Source organism: Macaca thibetana, chromosome 19 (assembly GCF_024542745.1).
Source record: "Macaca thibetana thibetana isolate TM-01 chromosome 19, ASM2454274v1, whole genome shotgun sequence".
NCBI lineage: Eukaryota > Metazoa > Chordata > Mammalia > Primates > Cercopithecidae > Macaca > Macaca thibetana.
In genome coordinates this window covers 27,386,765-27,400,672 of record NC_065596.1, presented here as the reverse complement: position 1 = coordinate 27,400,672, position 13,908 = coordinate 27,386,765, and the positions used below count along the sequence as shown (strand labels likewise).

Genomic DNA, 13,908 nt, shown 5'->3' with positions numbered 1-13,908 from the left:
GGGAGGGGGCCTCAAGCCCTGGGTGTCAGTGTCTGCATGACTGCTGGATGGATGCAAAGACACTGAGGCGGCTCCCCCCAACCCCAGCTGTCTGACAGCAAAGATGCTTTTAAGAAGACATGGAACCCCAAGTTCACCCTGCGCTCGCACTACGATGGCATTCGTTCCCTGGCCTTCCACCACAGCCAGTCGGCTCTGCTCACCGCCTCCGAGGACGGCACGCTCAAGCTCTGGAACCTGCAGAAGGCGGTCACAGCCAAGAAGTGAGGGCAGCAAACTCGGCTGCAGGTAGGGGCATCTAGGGATGGGGGTGACAGGGTCTCAGTGACATTAGGCTCCTCTATCATCCCACAGGAATGCAGCTCTAGACGTGGAACCTATCCATGCTTTCCGGGCTCACAGGTAAGGAGATGCCCCTGAGCCTGCTAGAAATTTCGTCCTAAACGCAGCCTGACCCCTGACCCACTCACTGCCATCCCGGGAGGCACATGGCAGGAGGCAGAACAGCAGGGGCTCTGAGTCCCCGCGCCCCTCCATGATATACACAGCCCTGGCTCCTGGGGCTCCATGCTGACTTTCACATACCCTGGCAGCTGGTGCTCAGCACAGCCCTTCAGGGGAGGAGATGGAGGTGGGCTGGGGGAGGGCAGGGGACAGGTAGCTTGTCCAGCTAGCATGGCCAGAGCCCCAGTCACTGAATTCCTTTTGGCCATCCTTGAAGAATGCTAGTAGGAAACTTTGGTCCTGTGGCCAGGGGAGGCTCTGAGCTTGTCTCATCCCCCTTTCCGTATCTTTGTCCCTTCCAGGGGCCCAGTGTTGGCTGTGGCCATGGGCAGCAACAGTGAGTACTGCTACAGTGGAGGGGCAGATGCCTGTATCCACAGTTGGAAGATTCCAGACCTCAGCATGGATCCCTACGATGGCTATGGTGAGGACAACGCCGCCTGCCTTCCCCTCACATCCGCTGGGGCCTGGCCGTCCCCTCCACGCACGCACACGTCACGTCCACTTCTTGCCCAACACTGCAGGCCTCGGGAGTGCATGTGATGGCTGCCCCGTCTGCTGTGTTGTGAGCAGCACGATGTAGTGCGTGGCTGAGGGACGAGCCAGCCAGGCTGGGAACGATGGCTGTGGGAGGAGGTGGTGAAGCTGCCTGAGAATCATGTGAGGTGGTGTCCAGAAGGCAGAGCTGGGACCGCCCAGGCTGGGAGCAGCCCATGCACAGGCGTGGCTGGCCCTGGCAGCCTCTGCTCTGCCATGCCGTGTGCTCTGTGTGTGGGGATCCACGAACGTCTCTGCGTGGTTAGGGGGAGGGCATGTTCAGAGAAAGCAGAGAAGGTGGAGTTAGCTGGGCCAGGCTGGAGGGAGTTGGGGCTTTCTCTTTGGAGCATCTAAGACCTAAGTAGGGAAGTGACCAGACTGTCACTCCTGTTCAACATCTGTCCTCCTGCTCTCTGCCACAATTTTTTTTTTTTTTTTTTTTTTTTTTTTTGAGACAGAGTCTCGCTTTATCGCCCAGGCTGGAATGCAGTGGTGTGATCTTGGCTTACCGCAACCTCTGCCTCCTGGGTTCAAGTGATTCTCGTGCCTCAGCCTCCTCAGTAGCTGGAATTACAGGCATGCACCACCGTATCCAGCTATTTTTTGTATTTTTGGTAGAGACGGGGTTTCATCATGTTGACCAGGCTGGTCTCGAACTCCTGACCTCAGGTGATCCACCTGCCTTGGCCTCCCAAAGTGCTGGGATTACAGAGTGAGCCACTGCACCCGGCTCTGCCTCCTCTTGATCATGTACCTGGCCCTGTGCTCGACCTTGTCCGGACAGAGTTCAGAGGTCTTTGTCTCCTCTCAAGGGGAGGACAGACTTTAGAGAACAGGCTCACCTGCATAAGGTCAGGGTCGGTCCCAGCCACATTAACCACCACACTTTCAGTGTCAGCAGGCCAGAGCTGCTGGTGTGGACTCCAGCGACCAGGGAAGCAGTGGTTGGACCTCTGAATGACCAAGGGGCTTTGGGGAGACCAGGCAAACTCATGCACTGGGTCACGGGCTGAAAAGACTGCTTGGGCCAGGGCTGGGACCAACGCTTGGCCAGCACAGGCCGTGTGCCACTCCTGGGACCTTCTTCCTTAATGGAGTCCAAAAAATTCTGTATTGAGTTCTCAGTTTCTGGGCCCTGCTTGGGGAGACAGCCATGAATAGAGGGAAATCCCTGCCTTCTGGAGCCCTAGAACCTTCCTTGGAAAGCTAGTGGGCAGTGTGAGCAGCTGCCGGGCTGTCCTGGTGGTGGACAGTTCCAAGAGGCAGCAGGTGTGAAGCGGGTGCATGGGTGATTGGAGCCCAGCCGCCTGGGGCTTGGCAGAGCTGGGGCTCTGGGCTGTCCAGGGAGGAGCTGACATCCCTGACACAGCCCATTTCCTCCCTGTGGTGGGTGCAGACCCAAGCGTGCTGAGCCACGTCTTGGAGGGCCACGGGGATGCCGTGTGGGGCCTGGCCTTCAGTCCCGCTTCCCAGCGCCTGGCCTCCTGCTCCGCCGACGGCACCGTCCGCATCTGGGACCCCAGCAGCAGCAGCCCGGCCTGCCTCTGCACCTTCCCCACAGCCAGCGGTGAGTGGGGCCCTGAGTGGGGGCCCCAGCACCTTACCCTGGAGCTATGCAGGGCTGGAGGCTATCAGAGTGGTTCCCGCTGAGGCCCCAGGCCTCCCACCCACAGTCCCCCACCCTGGGGCAGGGCTGGGTCTGAGGGTCCGTTCAGCCTTCTCTTCCCTGTGCCCTCAGAGCACGGGGTCCCAACCTCAGTGGCCTTCACCAGCACCGACCCTGCCCACATCGTGGCCTCCTTCCGCTCTGGCGACACTGTCTTGTATGACCTGGAGGCTGGTGGTGCCGTCCTCACGCTGGAGTCCCGGGGCAGCAGCGGTAAGGGGGCTGACATCAGCTCAGGGAGTTGGTCTCAGTGTCTTGCGGGCCCCACTTCCTCCTGGGGCTTTGGTGACCCCTTGCCAGTCAGCTCAGATGACTCCCCTGCACCCTCGGGCCCTGAGCAGGAAGGAAGTCGGGTCCCAGTGGAGGGCCCCCCGCCCTCACAGCCAGAGCACTGGGGGAGCCGAGTGGGGAGAGCGTGTCAAGGCCACTCCGTCAGGCCCTCTTGGTAGAGTGGCGGAATGTGTTCACGTTTGTTATTCCTCTTCCCCCAGCCCCAAAACAGGGCCCAGGGGCTGCTTGTGCAGAACCAGCACTGCGGTCAGGGATGGGAGTGCCCTCGCCCAGTCCCCCTCGACATCCAGGCAGAGGCTGCCGTGGGGCTGTCACGCTGCACTCGTGCCTCTGTTCCAGTCTTCCTGATTTTCCCCTTGACAGCCTTCCCTCTTCCTGCCTTTTCCTTCAGGTCCAACCCAGATCAACCAAGTGGTGAGTCATCCAAACCAGCCTCTCACTATCACCGCCCACGACGACAGGGGCATCCGCTTCCTGGACAATCGGACAGGTGAGGCCTAGCCCCTTGTGCTCGCGGTGGGTGGGGAGGGCCAAAGGCAGGCAGCAGAGATGCTTGTGTCCCTGTGGGAGGCTCTGGGAGCGTCTCCTCCAGTCCTTCCATTCTCTCAGTCGAGGCTCAGAGTGGGAGGGAAACCTGCCACCCGCCCCTCTCGCCTCAGGTAAGCTGGTGCACTCCATGGTTGCACACCTGGACGCAGTCACCTGCCTAGCCGTGGACCCCAATGGCGCATTCCTGATGTCAGGAAGTAAGTTGGGCACACTAGTTGCACCAGGGTTGGGGAGAAGGGGAGGAAGAGGCCTGGGCACTGGCTCCAGGCGAGTATTCAGTGGGCCCGGGGGCCAGGGCTGGGGGAAGCTGGTCTGGGCAGGAATGACAGTGGTGACCATAGAGGGCAGGGGGCAGCTGGTCTGGGCGGGAATGACAGTGATGACCATAGCGGGCAGCACAGCCCACTGGGGCACTCCTCTGGGGCACTGGAGCTGCATCGTCTTATTCGGCCACTAAGCAGCCTGTGCGGTTGGTACTTTGATCCCCAGTTTACAGATGTGGGCCCTGACGCCCTGACGCTTTGTAACTTGGCCATTGAAGCTTCGTAACATCAGTCCAGGTCTACCTGGGGGTACCTGCAGGGACTTCTGTGCTCCCACCCTGCTGTCTCTGGATAAGGGCATTGAGGCCAGCAACGCGGCTGTGCTTAGAAGGGATGGAATGGGACGTAGGTGGGTGGAGGAGACTGGAGGTCGCTGTGGGGTGAAGGGTGAGGCCTGCAGTGAGTGCAGCAGTGAGTGTGTGTGTGCACAGAGACGCAGGCTGTGGTGTTGGAGGCTGTGGCTGGGCTTTGCCTCTGGGCCTGTGCTGGCAGCCTCTGGTGGGTGAGGGGCCGGTCAGTGAACTCCAGCCCAGTGCCCAGACAGGGCTCTGTTCTGGGGGCCACTAGACAGTGGAGGGAGCTAAGCCTTTGCCCTGCCTGATCCTCTTGACCCTAAATCAGACCTCTCCTCACCAGGGCCCTGCCCAGCCTGCTGTCCTCTCCCCTCTTCTCCCCAAGCCCCTGCTCAGGCTCTTGTGGCCACCCCCGCCTCCTGCCTCAGGACCTTTCCCACCTGTCCTTTTGCCTGGAAGGCTCCCTGCATTCCTCCTGGGGCCATTCTGTCCTCACACTGAGCGGCTGGGTTGCTTTCTTCTTTCTCTTCCTGTCTCCCAGCTGCAGCGTCAAGGCTGCGGGACAGAGAGAGTTGCCTGTTTTGTTCACTGCCCGCCCCTCCGCCCCGGGGCTCAGTGTGCAGTGGCTGCTCAGGAAATGCTGGGGAACGAGATGGACTGTGGACAGGAAGGGACCAGGGTTCTCCTTTGGGTGGGCCTCAGGAGGTGATGAACAGAGGGTGAGAGAGGAGAGTTGAGCCCCACTTCCCCTGAGGCCTTTGGACAAGGCCAGGTGAGGGGTTCCAGGACTGCGTCTGAGCGAGGAGCCCGGTGACCACCCCTTCTGCCCCCGACCCCTGCTCAGGCCATGACTGCTCCCTGCGTCTTTGGAGCCTGGACAACAAAACGTGCGTGCAGGAGATCACAGCCCACCGCAAGAAGCATGAGGAGGCCATCCACGCCGTCGCCTGCCACCCCAGCAAGGCCCTCATTGCCAGTGCTGGCGCCGACGCCCTGGCCAAGGTCTTCGTATGATGCCCACCTGGCCCTGCCCTGGCCGCCACACTGGCTAGGGTGCGGGGCCGGGCAGGTGGGGCTGAGGTGAGGGCAGAAACCCCGCAACCTGAGTCCCTACACATCCATGCCTGGTACTCCTGAGTGTGCTGAGCCCCGCAGTCCAGTCGGGCGTCCTGTGAGAATCACTGGGGAAGTCCTGGGCATGCAGGGGAGGGGCTGAGGCCTGAGAGGTGCCCTAGAGATGGCGGCTCAGTCTCCTCTCCCTTCTCTCTCCCGCAGGGGACTCCCAGCCTCACTGGAGGTGCAGAGGCCTGGCCTCTGTTTGCCGTGGAGCCTGGTGGTGCTAAGGGCCCTTTCCCCAGGAATCCCTCCCCCACGGCTGCCTTCCCCAAGCATTTAGCCTGGGGATGGGCCCCTTTCAGGAATCACCCCTGAGGATGGCCTCGGGGTTTCCCCCTGTGCCCTGACAGCCACTCCTGGTATCAGAGCTGCCTTCCAGAGGGCAGCACAGCCAGGGCTGGGTGTCTTTAGGGATCACTTTTTCCAAGACTCCAGAAGGTGCCAGGTTCTCCCCTTGAGCTCCTGCTGCCCCATCCCCCATCCTCCCAGACCTGGGCAGGAGCTGTGCTGGGAGAAAGCGTGGCAGCCGGAAGCCTCGGAGCTGAGCCCCGGCCTGGCTGCCCCTCCCCTCTGGCCCTCTCCACTGCTTTCCAGACACTAACCATGGCCTCCAGGCCAGGGATTGCCCAAGACTCCTAGGGCAGCCCTCCCAGCGCCCCACGGGGTCGCCCATGGGCAGAGATGGCTTTCTTATGCCCCTCCCTGGGGCATGGAGGGTGGAGGGGGCCCCTGGGTCCCCCTGAACTCCCTGTATATCTGTATAAATAACGGGATTTTCATGGCGCTGCCCCACCCACGTTATCACTGTGTGATGGTCTCAGTCAGTCTCCTCCCTGCCTCCACTCTTTCCTCTATTTATTTCACTCTTGTTTGGTTCTACCGTGCACTCTCGGTCCCCTTCCAGGTTCCTGTTTATAACCCCTATCCCCTCTGCCCCCATCTTGTATGTGAAAACTTGTCTCAATAAACCCTTTGGAGTAAGATGGGTGATGGTGCCATCTGTTGAGGGGACTGGGGACTTTGGGGGAGGAGTGACCGGCTCTGCCTGGGTTGAGTGGAGTTTGGAGAGAGGGGATATGATGGGTTGGGGTTTTGTGGTAGGGCAGCAGGGGACGGAGAGGGGCCCAGAGCTTGGGTGGGGTGTGGGTGGAGAGCAGAAGTGGAGGCACTGGACCGAATCTCCTTGTGCCCTTTCTTTCTGTCCCTAAGTGCTCCCTCCCCAGGGGCAGAGCCCTGGGGAGCAGATACTGTGATGACAGTTCAGCTGAAGCCTCAGCCCCGCCTGGGATGTGTGATGGGTGGTGGTGAGGCCAAAGGGCTGGTGCCCAGAGGACATAAACCCCCTTCCTGTTTCCCTCCCAGGCCCACAAGGAGCAGGGAGGGAAAGGCTGCTCCTGCCAGTGGAGAATGATGGCTTTGGCACGCAGGCCGAAGGCTCCTCCATGCTAGGAGGAGGTGCTGCAGGTGCCCGAGCTCTCGTGGCGCATGTCCTGATGAGTCCCTCCTTTCTGTTCTCAGTAGTCCATGTCTACTGTGCTGAGCGCTTTACATGGCATTTCACATGCTCCAGATGAGATGGAGGGGACCGCCGCTCCTGTCTCCAGGAGGAGGCTTCCACCACCTACCAGCTAGGCGTCCTCAGCTGTCCTAGCACCTCTGCCACAGGCCACTAATGCCCTCTTCCTGGGTTGTAAAGGGCTGTGTCCCCAGTCCCCCAGCAGGCCCCAGTGAACATACCAGAAAGGATGGAGGTCGCTGTCTGGACACTGGGGACATGGCAGCGTTTTGCTGGGACAGTCATCTGCCCCTCAGGAAAAAGGGTGCAGGTGGGCAGGAGGCCCTTAGGTGACGCCAACAGGAGCCTGCGTGGGCTCCACGTGGTGTGCTCCCTGCTCATCCCTCTGGGCTCGATGCAGTTCCCCAGGTGGTGGTTTGGGTTTTCACTCCAGCCTCAGACTTCCTTCCTCAGCCCCAGTCCCCGGATGTGGTGACAGAATCGATACTGTACCGACCTCAGCTACCCCCAACGGCCCTACACCAGGAAGAGGGGCTCTTCTGGCAGCCCCCATCCCCAGCCAGTCCTGCCATTTCCAGTCCTGCCAGCATCCCAGCCAGACAGGTGGCCCCTCTCTTAGAGCTCAAACCGAGGCCTTGACTTGTCAATCAAAGGGGTGGGTGGGGCAGCTTCCCTCAAGCAACTTCACTCTGGGATCTTGGGCAAGATCTCTGAGGCTTCAGCTTACTCTGTGTAAACACAGCTTACTCTGTGTAAACTACATGGTAGCCACTATTTGATGATTAGCTGGGGAGAAGAGATCAAGCCTGACCCCTGTAGCGGCTGGAGTTTTACGGCAGGGTCCATCCAGCACCCAGTAGGTCCTCACAGATACTTGCTGGGTGACTAAATGGACGTGCCCACCCATCAAAGCCTGAGTGCTGGAGGTGGCCACCCTTTTCCGCATATTAGAGACAACCACCGCTTCTACTGAACTGCTGCGTTTCCAGGCACCTGTATACAATCGCATCGCTTCCCACCATCCCATGTGGGGTAAGTCCTATTACAGTCCCAACAGATGGAGGGACTGAGGTTCACAGAGAAGCCACTCACCTAAAGTCACATGGAGAGAAAGACACGCACACGTACTCCACATCCCCAGGAGACTCACTCTGCATCTATGAAGTGGTATGGGTGTGCTGTCCTCCCTCCTGGCAGCCCCGCACCGTCCTAAGGCGGGGTTGGGGTGGGGGGGGATGGACCCTCCCCACCCATCCAGTTAGCGCCATGCACCTTGCCCAGCAACGCTGGAGACAGACCTAAGGCGAGCCCTTCCTACCCATCTGGAGACCTTGGTCTTTCCATGTGTTAAATGGGCTGGGGCGGGGGGACGCTCTGCAGCACCCCCTTCCCTGGGCTGGGACGCGGCGGGGAGGGCTGGGGCGACGCTCGGAGAACAGAGAGGCCGAGCCAAGGGAGCGGGCCGGGACCTGACCCTGATTTCCCACCCTGTCCACTGTCATGGGCGCCGGACGCCTGCCGGAGAGGGCTCCCCTCCTTAAAGGGCCAATGGTCTCCAAGCCCGACGCCCGCGACCGGCGGTGGGTGACAGTGTTTCCCCTCCCTGTCCAGTCGAGGGAAAAGTTAACTCTCCAGGCTTGGCTGTGTTCAGGGAAGGAACTGGTCTCGCCTGCCTGCCCTCCATCTCTCACACCATCCCAGGTCCCCGACCCAGGAGGCGGAGGTCCAACCCCCAACTCAGAGGCACCAAGCCCGCCCTCCCCTTCCGCCCCCGGCCCCTGGGTAGGCTCCGCCCCCTCGCTGACGTTCCCGAGGCCCGCGCCGATTGGTCGACTGCGCCGTCGCTCCGGACACTTCCTCCTGGGCCGCCGCCGCCGACTTAAACTTTGGAGGGGGAAAAAGAGCTACTGGCTCCTGGCGACCCTCCCTGCCCCCCACCCTACCCCGCCGCCGGCAACGCCCCCTTCCTCACGGCTCCCGACCGAACTTTTCTCCAACTTCTGCGATTCGTGAGATTCCCTTCTACCCACTCCGGCCCTCGGGACCCCTCTGCCCATCCCCGGGCCAGTCGGGTCCCTGCTAACCCCTTTATTTCTGGGATCCACTTGGTCCCCGACTCAGAGACTCCTGCCTCCACCCTCAAGGTGAATTCCCCCGGGCCGCCTTCTGAGTGGGATCCTCTTCTTGGAGCACTGGTTCCTGGGATTCCCTCTGTCCCCTTCTCAATCCGTCCTCTAGGGAAGGGGCCTTTGAATCGCGGGCTCTCCTGATCCCTGTGACCCTTACCTACTAGATTTCCTCTTGGGCTTCTTGGAATCTCTCAATCGCTGGGACCTCCAAACCACTACTTTTCTCCTTTCTGCTCTGCTGGGAGTCCTGGATTCCGGGCCTCTGACCCGCTACAGTGCCTTTCTCTCCTTCCCAGGACCCCGCCATCCTCAGGTCCCCTCCACCTGCCAGATCTTTTCTTGGATCCCCGCGCTCCCACCACCTGCTCACGAGATCCCGCGGATCTAGGACCCAGGGTCCCCCGGGGCCCCCCGGCCGGGTCCCGGGTGGGCGCCAGGCGGCCGGTCCCTGGCTTCCCCCCATGGCCGCCGCCCCCTCTTTTCCCGCCGGGCTCCCTGGCTCTCCCGGGCCGGGGTCTCCTCCTCCCCCCGGCGGCCTAGAGCTGCAGTCGCCGCCAGCGCTACTGCCCCAGGTCCCGGCCCCGGGCTCCGGGGTCTCCTTTCACATCCAGATCGGGCTGACCCGCGAGTTCGTGCTGTTGCCCGCCGCCTCCGAGCTGGCTCATGTGAAGCAGCTGGCCTGTTCCATCGTGGACCAGAAGGTGAGGGCGCGGGCTCCCTCGATGCAGCTCGGGGAGAGATTGAAGGAGGGGGCGCTGGCAGGGGGGTCTGGGGCCTGGTGTGCGGAAGAGGGGGGAAGGGGACCTGAGCATTGGGTGATGGAGGGATAGGGGACATTGCCCCCCTCCATTGCCCCTCTCCCCACCATCCCTTTGAGAGAGGACTGGGCAGGGGTGGGGTGCCCCAGAGGCCTCCCCAAATTTCATGTCCCTGCATGTTGTTGTTTTCTGCAGCAAACAGGGAGGAAGGGGGGGGCAGCCAGGTGTAGAGAGGGGAGGAAGGGGCAGCAGATGTGGGGGGACCTCCACATCCAGGCCCATCCTGGGCCTCCCATTTGGTGGAAACAGGAGAAATTGAACCCGGGCTGGCCATGGTGATCCGGTGACATGTGTGGGTGCAGGTGCTTGAGTTAGCTGCCAGGGGCAAGTGAGGTCTTAGAGCCCAGTTGTGCCTTGCCCTAAGCCTGAGATATGTGTGGAGGGGCAGGCACCCCTAGAGACCCTGGGGACCCTATTCCCTTTCCTAGTCACAGTCCTCTTAGCCACTCTTAATTGTGGACACCAGGGTCCCCAGGGTGGGCAGCTGGGTGTTATGGCAAGAGGAAACCAGGTGGAACTCCACGTCTAAATCGTAAAATGTTAAAAGAACAGTGGGCTTCTGTGTTGGAGTACTGGACTGTGGAAATGTTAGAATATTAGAATCATAAATTGTTGGACTATGCATCCTAGGCAATTAAATTGCCCCCATGTTAGTGTTCAAAATATTAGAATTCTAGGTTTGTGAAATAGTAAAACATTCAAATGTTGGAGTATGAGATTCCTAGATTGTTGAATCCTAGAAAGTTAAAATGTTAGAATTTTGGAATGCTGATGGATGAGGTCCTTGAATGCTAAAGAATCCAAACACCACAGTCCTAGCTTGTCAGACTCCTAGAATATTAAAATATTAGATTACCACTTATTTAGGTTATTGAAATCCTAAAATGTGTAGTGATACCAGGTTGGAATCTAGAATGTATAATTCTATAATGTGGGCATGTTGGAGTCCCAAAATATCCAAATTCCAGAATCTTTTCAGACTCCTGGAAATGAATCCTTTGGGCGTCAGAGAAACGTGGGGAACTGGGCCAGCTCCCCCATTCTACAGACAAGGAAACTTAAGCTTGGAGAAAAACTTCCCTGGTCTTCTGTGGACTCTCTCTTAGCAGTGAGAACTGATAGGGTTTTGCCCACCAAATGCCCAAATCCAGCAGGTCCAGCTCCCCACCCCAACTCAGCCCACTTCATGGGAAGCTGATGCAGTGGGGGTACAAGGGCAGACTGTCCCTTGGGTGAACTTCTTTGTCCAGTGCTCAAGTCCCCAGCCTGCCCCGCTCAGGCTTCACCCCAGTTTTATTTTTCTGCCAGGTCCAGGTGTGTTAGGGCCCCGTACCTTCCTTCCCGAGGCCCCACCCGGGCAGTTTCACTTTCTGTTCTACCCGGTTTCATTTCCTGCCCCCAGGCCCCCCAAGCTGAGGACCCAGACACCTGGGTCCTTTGAGCATCGGGTAGGAGGCGCCCCCCTTATCTCCAGCCCCCTCGAGTCCTAGAGCCCCGCCCCCCCACTTTCCCAGGAGCCCCGAAAAGTCCGCCTTCCAGCTCGCCCCACCCCAGTGCTGGGCCTCGAGCCAGGTAACTGGGACAACAATAGACAGATCCAGGAAGGAAGCTGGGGGGCGGGTGTGTGAGCCTGGGGAGGGGGCACAGGGGAGGGGGTGTTCATTCAGCATCCCCTCCCACCTCCGCCAGGTTCCGGAAAATTCGAGGTGTCCACGCTCCCGGAGCCACTCTCCCTCCCACCCCAGCTCCCCCTTCCAGCCACCAAACCCACGCCGGCGCCCCCTCCCCGCACACTTGGGGCGCTGGCATCCTGCCCGGCTCGCGCTGGGGTTGGGAGGGGGCAGGCAGGAAGCGAGGGCCTGCGGGGTCTCTGCGTTTCCGGGGGAAACAGCCGGCCCTGCCCTGGGAGGGTCACAGTCCGCCCGCTGCTGAAAGCGGCTCTGAGCTTTTCCGTCGCCACATCCCTCTCCCGCCCCTCAGTTCCCTGAGTGTGGCTTCTACGGCCTTTACGACAAGATCCTGCTTTTCAAACATGACCCCACGTCGGCCAACCTCCTGCAGCTGGTGCGCTCGGCCGGAGACATCCAGGAGGGCGACCTGGTGGAGGTGGTGCTGTCGGGTGAGAGGTGGTGGCCGGCCTGGAGGCGGGGCCTTGGGCGGGGCGGGGCATCTGGGGGAGGAGAGGGTAGCGGGAGTTGGAAGTCAGGAGAGGCCGGGCGGGTGCAGTGGCTCACGTCTGTGATCCCAGCACTTTGGGAGGCTGAGCTGGAGCTGGGGGGATCGCTTGAACCCAGGAGTTCGAGATCAGCCTGGGCAACATAGTGAGACTCCATCTCTCCTCATCTCTCTCCCTCTAAAAAAAAACAAAGGGAGAGCTGGGGGCTTTGGGAAGATGGTTACAGAGTGGGGCCACGAAGGGGCTTTTTAGGGGCTGGTCTAAACTTTCATTTATGGATTAGGATGCTAGTGACACGGTTTGTACAGTTTGAAAATTCACTGAGCTGTGCACTTTCCTGAACATATGTTATACTTATTTATTTATAAGACTAGTCAATGCAGTAGTGAGAAGGGGAGAAGTAGTGAAAAGAGGAGAAGAAGGAGTTCGATCTGTAACTGACTGTGCTATACTTTAATATAAAGGTAAAAAATGGGCCAGTTGCAATGGCTAACACCTGTAATCCCAGCAGTTTGGGAGGCTGAGGTGGGAAGATCGCTGGCTGGAGCCCAGGAGTTTGAGACCAGCCTGGGCAACATAAGGAGACCCCGTCTCTAAAAAAAAAAAAAAAAAAGTTAGCCGGGCAAGGTTGCACACGTCTATAGTCCCAGCTACTTGGGAGGCTGAGGTGGGAGGATTTCTTGAGCCTAGGAGTTTGAGGCTGCAGTTAGCTACGATCATGCCACTGCATTCCAGCCTGGGCAACAGAGACAGACCCTGTCTCTAAAAAAGAAAAAAAGTAGAAAAAGAAAACAAAAAGTTATGATGTCCATGGCTCCTCCCACGAAAATGCTAAATTAGATCAGAATCTCTGCAAAGTGAGACAGGATCTGCCCATCAGTAGTTTTAAAAGCGCCCCCCCCTCCACCCAGGTGATTTTCTCAGACACAGCCAGAAGCCAGTTCACTCATTCACTATTCCAGTCGTATAGATGAGCATGCTCTCAGCACCTTGGACCAGTCTATGGCCCTTGGTCCCTCTTGAGGGTGGGGGGCAGCTGCCTTTCATGGCTGTCCTCCCTGCTGCTCCTGCATACTGCAGTGCTCAGTGAAACCGGCTCAATGAATGAATGACAGAAGTCTGGATTTACACCTTTAGTGATCTCGTTCAGGCTTTAAGTACTCTTTCATATCATAAGCTGGCCTCACTTGAATTTTTATCTTCATCCTTGTCTCTCCCCTAAACCTGAGTTTTATTTTGTTTTTGTTATTTTTATTTATTTATTGTTTTTTTTTAAGATGAAATTTCCCTCTCACACCCAGGCTGGAGTGCAGTGGCACAAACTCAGCTTGCTGCAACCTCTGCCTCCTGGGTTCAAGCGATTCTCCTGCCTCAGACTCCCGAGTAGCTGGGATTACAGGCACCTGCTACCACACGTGGCTAATTTTTGTATTTTCAGTAGGGATGGGATTTCACCATGTTGGCCAGGCTGGTCTCAAACTCCTGATCTCAAGTGATCTGCCCACCTTGGCCTCCCAAAGTGCTGGGATTACAGGTGTGAGCCACCGCTCCCGGCCTGTTATTTTGTTTTGAGGTAGGGTCTTGCTCTGTCACCCAGGCTGGAATGCAGTGGCATGATGACCACTCACTGCAACCTCTACCTCCCAGACTGAAGCAATCGTCCCGCCTCAGCCTCTCGAGGTGGCTGGACTACAGGCATTACAGTCATGCACCACCACACTGGGCTTTTCTTTTTTTTTTTTTTAAGACAGAGTCTTGCTCTGTCGCCCAGGCTGGAGTGCAGTGGCATGATCTTGACTCACTGCAACCTCTGCCTCCCAGGTTAAACGATTCTCCTGCCTCAGCCTCCTGAGTAGCTGGGATTACAGGCTCAGCTAATTTTTGTATTTTTAGTAGAGATGGGGTTTCATCATATTGTTCAGGCTGGTCTCGAACTCCTGACCTGTAGTGATCCGCCCAGCTGGGCCTCCCAAAGTGCCGGGATTACAGA

At 58.7% G+C, this 13,908-nt stretch overlaps 3 protein-coding genes across 7 annotated transcripts in view; 2 read left to right on the top strand and 1 right to left on the bottom strand.

Annotated features, from left to right (window-relative positions):
* STRN4 (striatin 4) overlaps positions 1 to 6,260 on the top strand; it is a 37,481-nt gene extending 31,221 nt beyond the window's left edge. For all 3 annotated transcript variants that reach the window (XM_050772091.1, XM_050772092.1, XM_050772090.1), the window contains 9 exons: positions 88 to 263; positions 355 to 402; positions 807 to 928; positions 2,438 to 2,608; positions 2,780 to 2,920; positions 3,390 to 3,488; positions 3,658 to 3,744; positions 5,008 to 5,243; positions 5,439 to 6,260. In XM_050772091.1, the coding sequence (XP_050628048.1) occupies positions 88 to 263; positions 355 to 402; positions 807 to 928; positions 2,438 to 2,608; positions 2,780 to 2,920; positions 3,390 to 3,488; positions 3,658 to 3,744; positions 5,008 to 5,177 (1,014 nt within the window). In that variant the 3' untranslated portion in view covers positions 5,178 to 5,243; positions 5,439 to 6,260. The remainder of the gene's footprint in view (positions 1 to 87; positions 264 to 354; positions 403 to 806; positions 929 to 2,437; positions 2,609 to 2,779; positions 2,921 to 3,389; positions 3,489 to 3,657; positions 3,745 to 5,007; positions 5,244 to 5,438) is intronic.
* The window catches only part of SAE1 (SUMO1 activating enzyme subunit 1), a 549,006-nt gene that overhangs the window by 493,754 nt on the left and 41,344 nt on the right, over positions 1 to 13,908 (bottom strand). The gene's annotated exons all lie outside the window — the stretch shown is intronic.
* The window catches only part of PRKD2 (protein kinase D2), a 44,004-nt gene continuing 38,719 nt past the window's right edge, over positions 8,624 to 13,908 (top strand). Inside the window, exons 1-3 of one of the 3 annotated variants that reach the window (XM_050772067.1) lie at positions 8,645 to 8,939; positions 9,221 to 9,625; positions 11,723 to 11,861. In XM_050772067.1, the coding sequence (XP_050628024.1) occupies positions 9,386 to 9,625; positions 11,723 to 11,861 (379 nt within the window). In that variant the 5' untranslated portion in view covers positions 8,645 to 8,939; positions 9,221 to 9,385. Of the gene's footprint in view, positions 9,626 to 11,431; positions 11,862 to 13,908 lie in introns of all 3 variants that reach the window. The other 2 variants (XM_050772066.1, XM_050772069.1) reach the window with 2 other exon arrangements.